The 17,941-nt window shown below is 49.0% G+C and overlaps 1 protein-coding gene across 1 annotated transcript in view; it reads right to left on the bottom strand.

Moving 5' to 3' along the window:
- Nucleotides 1–11,310: 11,310 nt before the first annotated feature.
- Nucleotides 11,311–17,941, bottom strand: part of LOC115096370 — a 130,567-nt gene continuing 123,936 nt past the window's right edge. Inside the window, exons 6-8 of the mRNA XM_029610872.1 lie at nt 16,492–16,670; nt 16,036–16,094; nt 11,311–11,709 (exon numbers count right to left, since the gene is read on the bottom strand). Of these exons, the coding sequence (XP_029466732.1) occupies nt 11,559–11,709; nt 16,036–16,094; nt 16,492–16,670 (389 nt within the window). The 3' untranslated portion in view covers nt 11,311–11,558. The remainder of the gene's footprint in view (nt 11,710–16,035; nt 16,095–16,491; nt 16,671–17,941) is intronic.

Genomic DNA, 17,941 nt, shown 5'->3' with positions numbered 1-17,941 from the left:
AGCGGACTGGGAGGGAATTTTCCTATCCCTAACCCTACCCTTCCTACCTCTTCCCCGACCCCTAACCTAACCCTACCTATCCCTAATTTTTTAAAATTTTAATACTTACTGCTCCCCGGGAGCAGAAGTAACCTCCGCGCATATTTTACGTGCAGAAACTTCACAAAGTGTGTTTTCTGCACATTAAAGGGAGGGGACGGTGCCTTTTCCTCTGCCCAGTGCTTTCTTTTCCTGCACTGCCAGGTCGTGCTCGTTCTCCATAGTTTGCTTTGCTAGTGCACGTCGTAACTCAGGCTAGCCTGCTTCTTTAGCTCCTGATGCGTTTCGGCGTACCCTATGCTTATTACTGCCTCAGGAGTGCCAGTATTTTTCCACACACAGGTTAAAAAAAACTGTGCACTGAATGTCAGCTCAGTTTTACTGTGCATCTTATCACACCAGGCCCTTTGTTTGTCACCTGCTACCACCTGTTCCTCTTCCAAGGTGGAGCATTCACGCCCCCCCAGATTCCCGGGTACTCAAGCTTATAACATATTGGAGTGCATGTTAAAGGAAATCCTAGCTGCTTAACTTTGGAAGTTAGGCCTTCTCAGATTTGCTCCCAGGGAGCAGTGCAGATGTACCTGACTCTTCTCATGAGGTGGTTATGATTAACCGTGCGGTATCTGGGCATTCCCGGAGGGGGGGGGGGGGGTTTGTGGTTTGGTTGGCCTGGGGGAACTCGGCTGGCTAGCATTCATTTTCAGCAACTGGTTGGCTAAAGTTGGGTCTACGCCCATGTCTACGGCTAGAGTTAGGCACATCTGCAATCACAACGAGCTGGCTAAAGTAGAAAGCCATAAACATAACCAGCTGCCAAACTGTCCAACAGCTTGCCGAAATCCAACCCCTTTGCGCGTTACATAATAAAGCAGCATTTTCTGGGCCTATTGCATTACAAATATTCTCCCTCTAATCTAGAAGCACGATTAGATAAGAACATAAGAACATACCATGCTGGGTCAGACCAAGGGTCCATCAAGCCCAGCATCCTGTTTCCAACAGAGGCCAAACCAGGCCATAAGAACCTGGCAAGTACCCAAACACTAAGATGATGGAGAACCTGCTGGCAGATGTGTTCACTTTGATTTTCTGAATAGGTTTTTTTTGCTCGGTATGAAGGGACCGAGATGAGTCTGGATCACAGATCCCAACAGCTGGGCTTCCTGACTTGAATGTGACCCTTGGTGAAGGGCACGGGGGCTGGGATGTCCCTAAACCCCTTTTCTCCAGAGAGATCACCTTTAAAGGTGAGAGGGAATCATTTTCCATCTTCGCCGGGAATGGTGCTAACGGAGGCCAAATTGTAATGCAGATATAGAAACCTGTGAGAAAAGTACAGGCTCCAGCCAGTAGCAGAAAACTCAGAAAGAAGCACCTGTCACCGATTTGTTTTTAAGGCTCAACAGTTTTCACGTTATTTTGAAAAAAAAAAAAAAGCCACCCCAAAAAACCTGTTACATGAGAACAGCGGATATTGCTTCATTTCCAGAGAGAGGGAAAATATTGCACCTTGCAGCTCTTCAAAGAACAAAAAAAAGTAAGCGCTTGTGACTTAGGCGTGAAGTGGTCATTGTGTCTTGTTAATTTCCTTTACAATTTTAAGTTCCAATCTAGAATTGCTGTTTCAGATTCAGCATTTTACCAAGACTCTAGCACATTTCATTAGTGTGTGTGCGTATCTATCTATATCACTAATGTCTACCTTGCTGGCACTGCTGTGGTATTGATTTGGCTCACACCTGACAAGACAAGACGCAGTCTCTGCTACCTGCACTGTACAAATCGACTCCCTTTTCATCACTTATAAGGTCAAAAAAATCTTTACTGATGCTAATTTTACAATGGATCCCTCCGAACGTGTCTGTAACATCACCCCCCTAACCCCAACCCACCTCCCGAAAACTCACCCAAATGAAAGTGCCCCCTTACAACGGTCCATATGTAGAGTATCAGACTGGGCCCTATACGGAGTCTCTCTCTCTCTCCCTCCCTCTCCGATGTTCACCGGGCTCCTGCACCTAACGGGGAGCTGTCGTGCACGTGAAGACTACATAGAAACATAGAAACATAGAAATGATGGCAGAAGAAGACCAAACGGCCCATCCAGTCTGCCCAGCAAGCTTCACACATTTTTTTCTCTCATACTTATCATTTTCTCTTAACTCTTGGTTCTATTTCCCTTCCACCCCCACCATTAATGTAGAGAGCAGTGATGGAGCTGCATCCAAGTGAAATACCTAGCTTGATTAGTTAGGGGTAGTAGGGGTAGTAACTGCTGCAATAAGCAAGCTACACCCATGTTTATTCCCTTTACCCAGACTATGTCATACAGCCCCTATTGGTTGTTTTTCTTCTCTCCTGCCGTTGAAGCGGAGAGCCATGCTGGTTATGCATTGAAAGTGAAGTATCAGGCCCTTTTGGTTTAGGGTAGTAACCGCCGTAACAAGCCAGCTACTCCCTGCTTTGTGAGTGCGAATTTTTTTTTTTTTTTTTTTTCTTCTCCCCTGCAGTTGAAGCTATTCTGGATATGCTTTTCTTATTCCCCTGCTGTTGAAGCAGAGAGCTATGCTGGAAATGCTTGATGTATCAGCCTCTCCCATGCCATGAAGCAGAGAGCCATGCTGGATATGCATCGAAAGCGAAGTATCAGGCACATTTGGTTTGGGGTAGTAACCGCCGTAATAAGCCAGCTACTCCCCGCTTTGTGAGTGCGAACCCTCTTTTCTTCTCCCCTGCCATTGAAGCAGAGAACTATGCTGTATATGCTTGGAAAGTGAAGTATTATGCTTATTTGGTTTGGGGTAGTAACCGCCGTAACAAGCCAGCTACTCCCCTCTTTGTGATAGCAAATCCTTTTTTCCACATTTCCTCTTGCCGTTGAAGCTTAGAGCGATGTTGGAGTCACAGTAAGCATCTGTATGTTTATTTAATAAGGGTATTGTCTCCGGGCAGTAGCCATCTTTCTGGTGAGCCACCCACTCTACATTGGCGGTCTCTTGACTTTATGGATCCACAGTGTTTATCCCATGCCCCTTTGAAGTCCCTCACAGTTCTGGTCTTCACCACTTCCTCCGGAAGGGCATTCCAGGCATCCACCACCCTCTCCGTGAAGAAATACTTCCTGACATTGGTTCTGAATCTTCCTCCCTGGAGCTTCAAATCGTGACCCCTGGTTCTGCTGATTTTCTTCCTACGGAAAAGGTTTGTCGTTGTCTTTGGATCATTAAAACCTTTCAAGTATCTGAAAGTCTGTATCATATCACCTCTGCTCCTCCTCTCCTCCAGGGTGTACATATTTAGATTCTTCAATCTCTCCTCGTACGTCATCCGATGAAGATCCTCCACCTTCCTGGTCGCCCTTCTCTGTACCGCTTCCATCTTGTCTTTGTCTTTTTGAAGATACGGTCTCCAGAACTGAACACAGTACTCCAGGTGAGGCCTCACCAAGGACCTGTACAGGGGAATAATCACTTCCCTTTTCTTACTCGATATTCCTCTCTCTATGCAGCCCAGCATTCTTCTGGCTTTTGCTATCGCCTTGTCGCATTGTTTCGCAGACTTCATATCATTAGATACTATCACCCCAAGGTCCCTCTCCTGCTCCGTGCACATCAGCCTTCCCCCCCCCATCGAATACATTTCATTCGGATTTCCACTCCCCATATGCATGACTTTGCATTTCTTTGCATTGAATCTCAGCTGCCATGTCTTCGACCACTCTTCCAGTTTCCTTAGATCCCGTCTCATTCTCTCCACTCCTTCCGGCGTGTCCACTCTGTTGCAGATCTTAGTGTCATCCGCAAAAAGACAAACTATTTTATACCTTGCGTGCACGGGGGGTCGATTTTAAACCAGCGCGTGCACATGGACGCGCTTTTATAACATGCGAGTGTCGCCGCGTGCATGTTATAAAATGCAATGTCCACGTGCACAGGCGCGCTGGATTTTGACATCTGCGCGCACGTGCGGGGCGGCGTGTGACTCGCGTGCACAGGCAGGGGGGATTTTCAAATTACGCGCGGCGGCGCGATCAGCCTTTTTTCCACAGGGGTTACGCGCGCAGCCGAGCCCGTCTGAAAATGTGCACGGCGCGTGCAAGGCCCACCCACGCGCATAACCTCCAAAATGTACGCACGCAGGCCTTTTAAAATTTGGATGATAGGTTATAAAACGGTGCATATTTTTGTGCGCGGCGAGATACGCGTATTTACGGGCGCATGCGCGCCCTTTTAAAATCTACCTTTTAGCAAACAACTTAGAGACACAAAGCTGCGCTGGTCTATGCACCTGTGCATCCTTGCACCCGTGCAGCAGCCACGTCATCATATACAGCAGTTCTCCTTGTAGGGGTTAAGGGGGGCATCTTTGCTCTGTATCGGGCCGACAGAGAAAAACGCGCGGGAGAGCCGGCGAGCGCCCGCTCTCCCGACGCGCGCACAGGCCACTCTTCTGGGCGCGCGATTCAGGAAGCCCAGGTATGTAAATGAGGGCCCGCGGTAAAAGGAGGCGCTGGGGACACTAGCGCGTCCCTAGCGCCTCCTTTTTGTCAGGAGCGGCGCCTGTCAGTGAGTTTGACAGCTGACGCTCAATTTTGCCGGCGTCGGTTCTCGAACCCGCTGACAGCCACGGGTTCGGAAAACGAACGCCAGCTAAATTGAGCATCCATCTTCCAACCCGCGGGCAGATTATTTAATGGGGTTTTTTTTTAATTTTGGGGCCTCCGACATAATATCGCTATGATATTATGTCGGAGGGTGCACAGAAAAGCAGTTTTTACTGCTTTTCTGTGCACTTCCCCAGCGCCGGGAGAAATTAACACCTACCTTTGGGCAGGCGTTAATTTCTGAAAGTAAAATGTGCGGCTTGGCTGCACATTTTACTTTCTGTATCGCGCAGGAATGACTAATAGGCTTCATCAACATGCATTTGCATGTTTATTTATTTAGATTCTTTTATATACCGAAGTATAGCAGGCTGCCTTCACTCCGGTTTACAATGTAACCAACATCATACATAAAACGCATTCATAACGAACATATTGAAACGTGTATAGACAACTAGTAGCAATTCGGCATATGTCAGAAGTGTGAGGATAGGTATAGGAGAGTAAGACTTCCAAATTGGACTTGCAGTGGTGGGAGAGCATGTAAAATTAAGCATTTAAATACATAACTAAACTGAAAACACGCTTGGGTGTGTTAAGGAGACTTATACAAAAGGGAAAAGAGAAGTGGGAGGGAAAGGAGGAAAGGGTCCTAGGGGGCCATGGGAGGAGAAGATGTGCAGGACATAATTTGAATAGAGGGGTGAAGGAGAGAATGTGTGGGGGGTAGGAAGTAAGTAGAGCACGGTTAGAAGGGGGGAGGTAAGTAAGTAGAGCATGGTTAGCAGAGGAAGTAAGACTGATCGGATGGGATTAGATTAACCAACTCCGTCTGTGAATGTTTGTTTAAATAACCATGTTTTAAGTTCTTTTTTGAAAGATTTGGAGTCTCTGATCGAACTTAGGTAGATTGGTAGAGAGTTCCATGCTTTTGGTCCAGCAATCGGAAATGCTCTATTCCTAGTGTTGGATAGTTTAGCAGAGGGGAGGGAGGGTATGACTAGTAGCAATTTGCCGGTGTTTCTTGTCCTGTGTGGAGTTTTGTGCAGTTGAATCATGTGGTCGAGGGCGGTGTTATCATCTATGTAGATTTCGTTGTGTAGAGTGGTTAAGATTTTGTATTTGATCCTTTGTAAAAATCGGTAGCCAGTGAAGACTCCTCAGTACTGGGGTGATGTGTTCAGATTTCTTCCTGCCAGTAAGTACTCTGGCCGCGGCATTTTGTAGCAATTGGAGTGGTTTTAGTGCAGATTTGGGAAGGCCAATGAACAGCGCATTGCAATAATCGAGACTAGAAAAAAATGAGAGATTGTAGGACGGTTCTGAAATCATGCTGGTGTAAAAGCGGGTGCTATTAGTTTGGGGGGGTTGGCCGCGCATTTTCGACACGCTAGCTTTACCCCTTATACAGTAAAACGGGGGCTAACAGTGCGCTCCACCGGAGCGCACTGTTAGCCCAATACAGTACAGTGCACCGGAGCGCACTTTACTGTATCGGCCTGTATGTAAGCCAGAAAAAAAAGGAGTATGCATGCTGTTCAGATAAGCAGTCAGCAGAGGGCGCCACACGCCACGCCTTTCCTTTGGAACTGGGCACAGGACAAGTTAGTGTGATTGCTGTGTTAAACCTTTATTTCCCTGCATTCAAATAAAAACAAAAAAATATATAAGGCGATAGCTTTTTATTGGACCGAACATAATACATTTCTGACCAGCTTTTGAAAACTAGAAATCTAGAACTGAGGTTTCGGATTCAGGATTTCTGTGTCTGTTTCCTTGCCCTTGTGAAGTTGTAAGGGGCTCAGTAGCACGCTGCAATGCCATGCCCCTTGCTAAAGTTGCCCTGCCATTGACTGGTGCTTCACAGCCATGGCGCTTTGTTTTCTGCAATTCAGGGCCTGCAAGATTTGGTTCTCACTGCATTATCTATTCACTTAACACAGTCTCTTCTTTTGAAATGTTGATAAAATCCCCACTGTTTTTAAAGTGCTGAGTGAAAACTAATGGTCTAAAAGGAAAAAAGTTTCTTCTGTAGGAACACAGACAAAAATTTTAGTCTGCCTCAGGCAGGTTTTGCTTTGATATAAATACACAAAGCAGGCAGACTAATGATGATCACCTTGATGAAGTACAAAACCCTTTAGTCTTTATCTAAAAGTCTAGAAGCTACAACTCTAATGCTCTTGAATATGTGTATTCAGTACTTATATAGCATATTCAAGGAACTCCCTTCCCCTTCACTGTAACAGGAATGACTTGCAAATGAGATCTATTGAAAGTTAAGATTATTATCTATAAAAAAAAAGAAAGCTCCAGTTTTTCTGTGGAAGCTCAGGAGTAAATTCCACGGCAAGGGCTGGGAGATTCCGCAGTATAGTTTACAATAATCTTTAGCAATTCAGAAGCAGATTCGCATATAGTTTCACGTTCTTTGATATATGTACAAAAATACAGCTTTTACCGGAAATTCTATCTTATTTTTTATCCTGGCTTTTCTTTCTTCACCTTTTTCAATCCCTTTCATACTTTACTGTGCAGCCACTTCAGCCACGGACCTTCTGGTTGGAGGCCATGGACTGCAGCTCTCTCCAGAACAAGGCACCTGCGTTACCCTGAACCTGACCCGTAGGGTGTTGCGGTTGCTTGGTGGCTGGCACTCTCTCCCTCCCAGAAGTTATTAGGGTTGGCACAGTGTTCCCCATCGATTGTGCCACAGCACACTGGTCTGTTTGCAGATCTACGGGCCCGCTCTCCTGTGCGCGCGATACAGTAATTTAATTTATTTAAATTAGGGCCGGCGGTAAAAAGAGGCGCTAGGGACAATGGCGCGTCCCTAGCGCATCTTTTTTGACGGAAGCAGCGGCTGTCAGCAGGTTTGACAGCCGATGCTAAATTTTGCCGGCGTCGGTTCTCAAGCCCGCTGACAGCCACGGGTTCGGAAACCGGACGGCGGCAAAATTGAGCGTCCGGTTTTCAACCCGCGAGCTGCGGACCTATTTCAAATTTCTTTTTCTTTTTTTTTCTTACTTTTTTTAACTTTCGGGACCTCCAACTTAATATCGCCATGGTATTAAGTCAGAGGGTGCACAGAAAAGCACCCTCTGGGTGCTTTGGGTAGGCGCTACCCTTTGGGTAGGCGCTAATTTCTTAAAGTAAAATGTGCGGCTTGGCTACACATTTTACTTTCTGAATCGCGCGCGAATACCTAATAGGGCCATCAACATGCATTTGCATGTTGCGGGCGCTATTAGGTTCAGGGGGGTTGGACGTGCATTTTCGACGCGCTATCACCCCTTAGTGAATAAAGGGCAAAGCTAGCGCGTCGAAAACGCGCGTCCAATCGCGGGTTAAGAGTGTGCTCTGCCGGAGCGCACTGTACTGTATCGGCCTGCTAATTAGGTGCGCCATTGCCTAATGCTCAGAAGCAGTCCATCTGCTAGATTCTGCTCTAAGTACCTTGCAGCAAAAAACACCAGTGGTGGCTCTTTAATATGTAGGAGCTCCCTCCTGAGAACATCTAGTTGTGCATACCTCTTCTTTCTGGATACAATAGGAGCCCTGGGAGTGCGATAGTTAATAGACAGCATGCAGGGCATTGATAGCCCAAAATCAATTTGTGCAGCACACGTGGTGCACAGAGAACCTCTACTTCTTTCCCCTAAGTGCCCTCCCTCGAGTGTCCTTCCAGCCTTATCCCCAGGCTGAGGGAAAGTGTGCACCGAGCACTGGATGTGACTCACTCTGAGTCTTGGGAGCAGCCGCCGTGGATGAGCTCTGGTAGTCACACATGGCAACCAAGGATTTACCCGAGCCAGCTGCCTGCACTGCGCTGCATTCTTCAGTTTCCTCCTGCACGTTTGTACAGAGGGGACTGGTCCATCATGACGGGTCCATGTGTGTCGCCATCCCTTTTCTCCGTTTATTATAAAATTTGGAAAAGGGACTGATGGGGGTTTTCAGTGCTTCCCAGATCTTTTTTTTTTTGACTCTACGAACCCTCTCTGGATCCACACTGCCTGCTCGGTGGAGGTTGCTATGCCTGACATTTTTGTTAAATTGAAGTGCCTTGGGCTTGAAACGGCTGGGAAACACAGGGACGGTAACTTTTAAACAGCCGCACCGGGGGGGGGGACGACGACACATGTACGTGCGTATGCCGGCTCGCCCCAAAGGATGTGGTCATATTATATTATATGGCACTTATTTCTATTTTGTTATGTTTAATTTGATGAGCTTTAATAATTTATGAACTTTGTTATTATTGTATTTTTTATTTTTTTTTATAAGATTTTTGTAATTTTTAATGATGTTACTTTTATTTTATGATTTGTATCCTTGTACACTGTTTTGACTAAACCCTGTTTGTAAAAGCGGTATAGAAACATTTTTAAATAAATAAAATAAATAAATGCACATATAGGCGGGCATGGTATAAAATAGGCTGTGACGCGCATCCATGTGCGCACAATTTCATATGGACACGCACGGGTGCGCGCAAATGCCGCCTCTACCATGTAAGTGGGGGAATTTTAGTGGACGCGCACGCCAACGCCATGACCAGTTCATTCCCAGCTCGCCCAAGTAAAGGATAAGACTTCCTAACCCCCCCTAGTCAAGTCTACTTTTTACCCTGTTAGTCCTGACCCTTAAAACTCTGCTCACCTCTTTGGTTCTTTTTGTTTCGGGACTTACTCGCCATCCGCAGCAGAAGTAAAGTTAGGCGGCAGGGGACCCTGGCGCGCACCTGTGCGTGTAAATACTCACGCGTACATTTCATTGAGAAATCTAGGAACACCTCTGCCCTGCACAGACCATGCCCTGTTCCTTTTTTTTGTGTGCGCCTACCGGGAGATGGGTGCGTACTCGCGCAGGCCGGACCTCTGCGTTGTATCTCCCGGCTTCGGCGCGCGTGGGGCTTTTGAAATTCGCCTTCAGGTCAGCAGGTTGCTGTGCGTCAGGTCGGGAGGGCCAGGCCTGACTTTGCCCTCGGTGCATACACGGGCTCGTAGCAGCGGCTGAGGGCCGCCGGGCATTATCTCTGCCTATGGTCAGAGGCTCTCTCCTTTTGCAGCCTCCCCAGCCCTGTCTGGCTGAGGCGCATTCACGTGGTTCTGGACCGTGGTTCTGGACCGTGACGGCGTGCGGCACTGCGAGTGCGCCGTCAGGGCCAGCGCCACCGACTGCAGGCGAATGCCCGATGGCTGCCTCCTCCTAGCTCTCCCCCCTAACAGGCAAAGAATCTGTTATTTACCCTAACCCGCTATGACCACAGGGAGTTATCCTCTAATTATCTCAAATATTCACACAGCTAATTGCCTGTAAATTGAGCTGCAATAAAAGGGTCTGGTTTTATTTTCAGTAGGAGCAGCTTTATCAGATTAAAACCACAGATATTACAGAAAGCAACCCAGAAGGAAAAAGCGGTGTCAGCTGCCAAAAAAAATGCAAACCGAGGGCTAAATATAAAGATCAGGCAAACGTCCCGCCATAAGATTTCTCTGTGGCACCTTTTCTTCCAGGCATTGCAGAAAATTAAATCCCTGGGCATAGGATGCTCTATTTCCAAACTGTGCAGATTTTATCGATTTAATGGATTTCTAAACATCAAAACTGGGCAGGCAAACTGACCTATAGGCTTTTGCACTTTTTTCCCGGCCTGATCCTTAAATCTGGCCTGAAGTAAGCAGGTAGTTCTGCAATGGGAAGCGCTTTTTATTTTAACTACAGAGGTTTTGGCTCAGTAATGTGGAGATGAAGCAGAGGTTTGGTGACCCTGCTCAGTGCCTTAAGTTTGGCATTGAATATAAAGCGGGCATGGCTCTCTTGTTTCCGTTAAACCTCCCCAGGGACTTTTCAGGTGCAGTTGGGCAAGAATCGGATTTTAGAACAAGCAGAATGCAATCAAAGTTTTGTAAGGTGATTCTGAAAAAGCTGAGAAAAAAATGGGCCAGATTTAAGAACTACGCGCGGGCGTAGATTTGTGTGCGCAACCCGGCGCGCACACAAATCTATGCCCGATTTTATAACATGTGCGAGCAGCCGCACGCATGTTATAAAATCCAGGTTCGGCGCGTGCAGGGGGGTGCACAATTGTGTAACTTGCACGCGCCGAGCCATGCAGCCTTCCTCCGTTCCCCCCACCTTCCCCTACCTAACCCGCCCCCAGCCCTACCTAAACCCCCCCTTACCTTTAATTTTTAAGTTGTGCCTGCCTCCGGGCAGGCGTAGGTTGGCGCACGCTGGCCGGCCCGCGATCCCGGGCAGAGCAGCAAATGGCCGCTGTGCTTGGAGGCTCCGGCCCCACCCCTGCCCCGCCCCCGCCCCCGGACCTCCCCGCCCCCTTTTTCAAGCCCCGGGACATACGCGCGTCCCGGGGCTTGTGCGCGTCCCCGAGTCTATGCAAAATAGGCTCAGCATGCGCAGGAAGCTTTTAAAAGGGTTACACGCGTATATTACGCGCGTAACCCTTTTAAAATCCGCCCCGATATTTTTTGCCTTAACTAGAGAAAGTTATTTTTTTTCCTAAGGAAAATTTAGGTAAATTCTGGTTTGGTTGATCTTTCTGCAGTAAAAAAAAAATCACTCCATGTGTTTAACTGTAATTAAAAAATGTGGATTGAAAAGACATTTCACTAATTTTTATTTTTTTTTTAAATACCAATTTTATTGTGCATGTAAAAAGGACATATAGACATGAATCCAATCATATCTTTCATGGATCCAGTCTGGGGCTGTGTCCCACTGTGATGCATTCAAGCACTGATGAAGCTATTAATTTGTCATTGGTGAAGTCCGATGATCTCACAGGTGGGATGGATATTGGTTCCATGAGCTCGGTAGCTAATTGAAGGAATGGATTATTTGCATCAACTCTAGATCCCTCTGCAGTAGACTTCAGTCGGCGCAAAAGTCACTACGTCTGGCACTTGCATGTCTTGATGGCAAAGACAGTGCGGATGTGTCCGTTTCGACTTCTGAAGGTGTGCGCCTCATACTCCTGAGAAACGCAGCCTGTGGAAGCACCTTCTGCCCAAACCAGGCACTGAGCCTTGCTCCGAGAATCCCTGCCAGCAAAAAAAAATATCAAGCGAAAATTATTGATAAAGCTCATCTTCCAAGCAACACTTGGTTTTCAGCCAGTTAGCAGTGGAAGCAACTGGTTTTACTGGCGTAATCCCAATCAGCTGCCTTCTGTTTGCGCTATGGCGCTGGGGCAGTTGCAGAAGAGAAGGGAGAGACACTTGCCTTGCTGGCCCTAAGCGTGTGCATTTTCCAACTTTTCCTCCTCTCTCATAAGAACATAAGAACATGCCATACTGGGTCAGACCAAGGGTCCATCAAGCCCAGCATCCTGCTTCCAACAGTGGCCAATCCAGGCCATAAGAACCTAGCAAGCAACCAAAAACCAAGTCTATTCCATGTTACTGCTGCCAGTAATATCAGTGGCTATTTTCTAAGTCAACTTAATTAATAGCAGGTAATGGACTTCTCCTCCAAGAACTTATCCAATCCTTTTTTAAACACAGCTATACTAACTGCACTAACCACATCCTCTGGCAACAAATTCCAGAGTTTAAAACTAGTTGTAGAAAGTTCTTTTTCACTCAACGCACAATTAAATGTGCCCCATGCTAACTTCATGGAGTGCCCGCTAGTCTTTTTATTATCCAAAAGAGTAAATAACCGATTCACATTTACCCGTTCTAGACCTCTCATGATTTTAAACACCTCTATCATGTCCCCCCTCAGCTGCTCTTCTCCAAGCTGAAAAGTCCTAACCTCTTTAGTCTTTCCTCATAGGGAAGCTGTTCCATTCCCCTTATCATTTTGGTCGCCCTTCTCTGTACCTTCTCCATCACAGCTATATCTTTTTTTGAGATGCTGCGACCAGAATTGTACACAGTATTCAAGGTACAGTCTCACCAAGGAGCGACAGAGGCAGCATGACATTTTCCGTTTTATTCACCATTCCCTTTCTAATAATTCCCAACATTCTGTTTGTTTTTTTGACTGCCGCAGCCCACTGAGCCGACGATTTCAATGTGTTATCCACTATGACGCCTAGATCTCTTTCTTGGGTTGTAGCACCTAATATGGAACCCAACATCGTGTAATTATAGCATGGGTTATTTTTCCCTATATGCATCACCTTGCACTTATCCACATTAAATTTCATCTGCCATTTGGATGCCCAATTTTCCAGTCTCACAAGGTCTTCCTGCAATTTATCACAATCTGCTTGTGATTTAACTACTCTGCACAATTTTGTGTCATCTGCAAATTTGATTATCTCACTCGTCGTATTTCTTTCCAGATCATTTATAAATATATTGAACAGTACGGGTCCCAATACAGATCCCTGAGGCACTCCACTGTCCACTCCCTTCCACTGAGAAAATTGCCCATTTAATCCTACTCTCTGTTTCCTGTCTTTTAGCCAGTTTGCAATCCACGAAAGGACATCGCCACCTATCCCATGACTTTTTACTTTTCCTAGAAGCCTCTCATGAGGAACTTTGTCAAACGCCTTCTGAAAATCCAAGTATACTATATCTACCGGTTCACCTTTATCCACATGTTTATTAACTCCTTCAAAAAAGTGAAGCAGATTTGTGAGGCAAGACTTGCCCTGGGTAAAGCCATGCTGACTTTGTTCCATTAAACCATGTCTTTCTATATGTTCTGTGATTTTGATGTTTAGAACACTTTCCACTATTTTTCCTGGCACTGAAGTCAGGCTAACCGGTCTGTAGTTTCCCGGATCTCCCCTGGAGCCCTTTTTAAATATTGGCGTTACATTTGCTATCCTCCAGTCTTCAGGTACAATGGATGATTTTAATGATAGGTTACAAACTTTTACTAATAGATCTTAATTCAACTCTATCTCTGCTGCAGCTCTGTTCCTTTATTCACCAACCCTGATGCATTCTGCCTCCCTCCTGGCCAGTGGCTCGCCTGCTGTTATTGGGATGGCTCCAGAGACTACAGCCACGGCCCACCTGCTTGCCTCGTTTTTTTGCCTGAATGGGGCGTGCTGCTGGGCCACGATCGGAGAGAGTGGGAGACATGGCGGACGGAGACATTCCCCTCTGGCCATGCGACTCTCCACTGGTGGTGCTGGTACCACAGCTGTGGTTTTTCTGTGCTATTGCCTGCTAGCTAGACACCCTGTGCTGCACTCGGCCTGTGCGTCGCTGTTCTCCTATCCCTCTCCAGCCTCCCTCCAGGTGTAGCTGCCCTGCGTTTCTAATGTTTCTGTTCTTCACCTTCCCCTGCCCCTCACTCCCCATTTCTGTTTGTTGGGGCATGGGTAGTGCCCCAGTCAGCAAAAAAAAATGAGGCGGGTAGGCCATGTTTGTGTGTGAGAGTGAGAGAGTAGGTATGTGAATGTGAGAGACTGGGTGAGAGAGAGCATGAGCATGTTTGTGCATAAGAAAGGAGCATGTTAAGTGGAAGAGAGCGAAATTTATCTGTAAGAGAGGGTGTGGGTAGAGAGAGTATGAGAACATGTGTGTGAGTGAGTAGGAGAGAGAAAGAGAGTGTAAGAGTATGTGTGTGTGTAAGTAGGAGAGAGAGAGAGAGTGTGTGTGTGTGTGTAAGTAGGAGAGGAGAGAGAGAGTGTGTGTGTGTGTGTGTGTGTGTGTGTAAGTAGGAGAGAGAGAGTGTGTGTGTGTGTGTGTGTGTGTGTGTGTGTGTGAGAGTAAGTAGGAGAGAGAGAAAGAGAGAGAGAGTGTGTGTGTGTGTGTGCAAATGAGAAACAAAGGAAATGGACATGTGTGAGGGAGAGAGCATGAATAACAGGAACTGGAGGGCCCTCAATATGATTCAGGGCAGCGGGAACACATTTATGCAAATGAGGGGGAGGGGCACTTTCTGACCTCCTCCTGCCTCCACTCCCCACCCCAGTCCTCAAGTGTCCAGTTCAGAACTGTGGAAAAGTTGGGCCACTCTGCTCGTCACTCGGGGCAGACTGCGCCGCTTGTACCCCCCTTTAGTATACCACTGCTTCACTGTAAGGCCCAGGAGCCAGTGGCTGTTCCTATTGACTCTAAGTGCGGCTCTCTGACTCCCTTTTCTTCAGTACCCGCATTCGCATTGTCACCGTAAACGGCCCTTCTGTTTTCCTCTGGCACTGACCGGCAAGTTTGAGCCGTGTGCCGTCCCAGCCTCTCACGCCGCTCCCGCACAAGGACGGTGCGGATGCTTGCGCACCACACGCGGCCTCAGGTGCAGTGAGAGCCGCGAGGCGCCAGAAGAAAACGGCGCAGTTATTGTGGAGGTGGCGCTGAGTGCGAGCCTCCAGCCAAGGTAACGGAGGGGGCGTGAAGTGGGGGGGCCAGGACGGAGGAGGTCGACTCATTGGCGAGGCGACTGGGGCTTGAGACCATCTGGGATGGGGTTGGGGTGAAGATGGGCTGAGAGAGAGAGAGAGAGAGAGTGTGGAGGGCTCCTCGCCCACCCAGGCCGGCTGCGCCATTGAAGGGGAACCCACACTACCTCCTTGCCAGGGGGGCCCAGGTGCTTTGTCCTGTGACCGTCTTGCCTCTTGCACTAAAATTTTTCGGGGGGTTATTTTTTTTGCCAGAATGGCCCCCAATGGAAAAACAGTGAGGATTACCACAACTAAACACACATTTATGGCTTGGGGGGTAAGCAGAGATTCCTAGCTGAGAGGAAGTGGAGGGCAGAGGCCCAGGCTGAGCAGGGCCCTGCAGCGGGAAGGTCACACGGGAGGGGGGAGGGGCAGGCAGGAGGGGGCCCCATCTCGCTCCATTTCCCCTCTGAAGCGGGAGAACATTTTCACGAACGTCTGAGACCCAGGCCTTGCAAGTTGCTTGGCAGAGACCGGACCGTATCGGGGCCGTTGTTTCACACCCCCGGGGGGGGGGGGGGGCAGGAGGAGGCGATGGGAAGTGCAAGTCTGCGCACGAGCAATGGGAGAGGCTCAGCCTGGCCCTGCAGGGGATGAGGGGTTTCTAATGCGGATCAGCAGAGCGGTGCTCACCCCCCCCCCCCCCCCCCCCCAGGGTAGGGAACCCAATCTGGCGTTTGCTGCCCCCTTATCGAATTGTGGCTTTCAGTAGCACAGGGGCTCCACCTTCCCTCTCCCCCATCCCTCCCTGCAGTGCATTTGGACTCAGTTTGCTGGATTTTCCCAGCTGGATAGATCAGAGCAGCCACTAAAGGATGGGGGTTTTTTTTTTTTGTTTTTAACGTGAATTGAAACTGCTAAAAAAGAAATAGTAATGGTCCCGGGTTGTTTGAGCTGCCCAGTGACTTCTCCCTCCCTCCCCTCAGTCAGTGCTGCCCCTTTCAGTGGCCGCAGAGTTGAATAAAGGCCAGGCCCGGGAGGGGGGGGGGTGAGGAGGGCAGGGCGCAGCTGTGCTTACCTGAGCAGGCAGTGATTGCCGGAGGAGCAGCCTCCCAAACATCTGCCCACATCGATTTCCTGCAACATTTGCAAAACAAAACAAAAAAAATGTTAGAGAATGAGGTGAAGATGAAAGGGGCTATAGAGGGGGGCGGGGGTCTCCCTTTGCATATGAAACCCTCTTGATGTTTCACCTCAATGCCTTGTTTTACTTTGCAAAGGGGGAATCAACATTTCCAAAAAAAAACCCCCGGGCCTGCTTCAATTTGTGTTTTATTGGGGTGAGAACGGGGCTGGCCCCCCCCCCCCTCCCCCAGCCCACTGGGGAGTCCGGACCTCCCTGGCAAGCAATCCCAGGAGTTACATGGCCGCCAGGGTGGTGCTCGGCACTCGGAAACGTGCAAACGAGCTGCACAAGTCCTCGTGGAGAGGCCGTGAACGAAACCAGACCTGCAGGGCCACAGGCCTGACCCACCTTCAGCGTCTCCTCCTTCCTCCCGCCAGCGCCGAGCGAGACCTGGTAATAATATTCCAGGTGGGCCACGCGATAGCAGGGCTCCCGGGCCTCGCACCTCTCCGTGGTCTGCACCAGCTCCGCTCCGTTGGGACCCTTTACCACCACCGCCTCGAACTTTGTGGGCGAGCAGAAGAGTCCTGGGGAAGAGAGAGAGTGAGAGGGCGGGTGTCAGGGTCGGGCGCCACCGTCGAGGGGAACGGGCAAGAGGCCTGGAAGAGGGAGGATTCAGGGCCGCTGCCGCTGCGTTCGTTCTCAGACCAGCGAGGGGGTGTCTGGCACGTTCGCCCCCCCCATCCTGCATTCGCTGACCCCAGCAGCGCATCCTCCCCCCTCCCCCGTGAAACATGCACTGACCGAGCTACGGGTTGGGGGTTTGGTTTTTTCCCCACGCTGGTCCCTTTGCGTAATGACAGCCGGGCAGGTGGGTCGCGCGCGAGGAAGCCGGGAAGTGCGCACATACTTACCTGTGCGCGTCAAGAATAAGGAGGGAGGGTGGGGGGAAAGGGGCAGGGAGGGGGCATTGCTGGTCCTGATGAGGAGCGAGGCTCGGGCTCACAGGATGAGGAACCAGAGGGGCCCTGAACATGGGGGGGGAGAATCTGACTCTATATTATAATCCCCCACTGTAAGAGGGGCACTTCCCAGTCAGGGGGGGTTTGGGGTGGGGGAGGGTCTGCCTAGGACGCAAGGGTCCGCAGATTCTTGAATTCCATTACTGTTTTGTTTTTTCCCTCCTTCTCCCAGGGCCTGTGCTCACTGAAGCCTTTCCTCCTCCTCTCACTGCCGGCTGGGCCTGCATTGTTGTAACAGCGGGAGCCCCAGGCAGTAAAAACCTTTAACCCTAGGGCCTGACCAAGCCCTCAACATAAAATAAAGAAATATTGGGACTCTCAGAGACAGGTCCTGCCACAGTAGCCACAGCCCCTTCTTTTGGCTAGTACTAGCCCTTCATGCTAGCAGGTGCCAGCTCGCCACTCCCTCTCTCTCTCTGCAGCAGGAATGGGGCATGAAATGGGCATTGCAGGGGCCTGGCACTCCCACCACAGAATAAAAATAATGTATTTATGTATTTTTTTAACTCCCCTTGCATGGTTTAACCCCCACTCCCCCCCGTAGTTGGAGAGAACTGGCAGCGCGTCAGGCCGGGTCCTTCTCTGCTGGCCAAGCCCTATTGCTGCCTTTTGACCCCCAGGACCAGGCACTGAATCACAGCGGCGAGGAGCCATCAAGCCCGGCCAGCGGAGGAGGAGGAGGAGGAGGAGGAGGAGGTGTCCTGCATGAATACTGCTGCAAGATGGAAAATATGCATCGTAGTGGGCAGATTTGCCACGTAATTGCCACAGAAGTTTTAAAAACCTGGCACAGGCGACCCGGGGATCCCGGGTACGGCGTTGCTTCATCACTGTAA

The sequence above is a fragment of the Rhinatrema bivittatum genome, chromosome 8, assembly GCF_901001135.1.
Source record: "Rhinatrema bivittatum chromosome 8, aRhiBiv1.1, whole genome shotgun sequence".
In the NCBI taxonomy this organism is placed as follows: domain Eukaryota; kingdom Metazoa; phylum Chordata; class Amphibia; order Gymnophiona; family Rhinatrematidae; genus Rhinatrema; species Rhinatrema bivittatum.
Note: the sequence above shows the minus strand (reverse complement) of the source record. Positions and strands in the feature narration are given on the sequence as shown.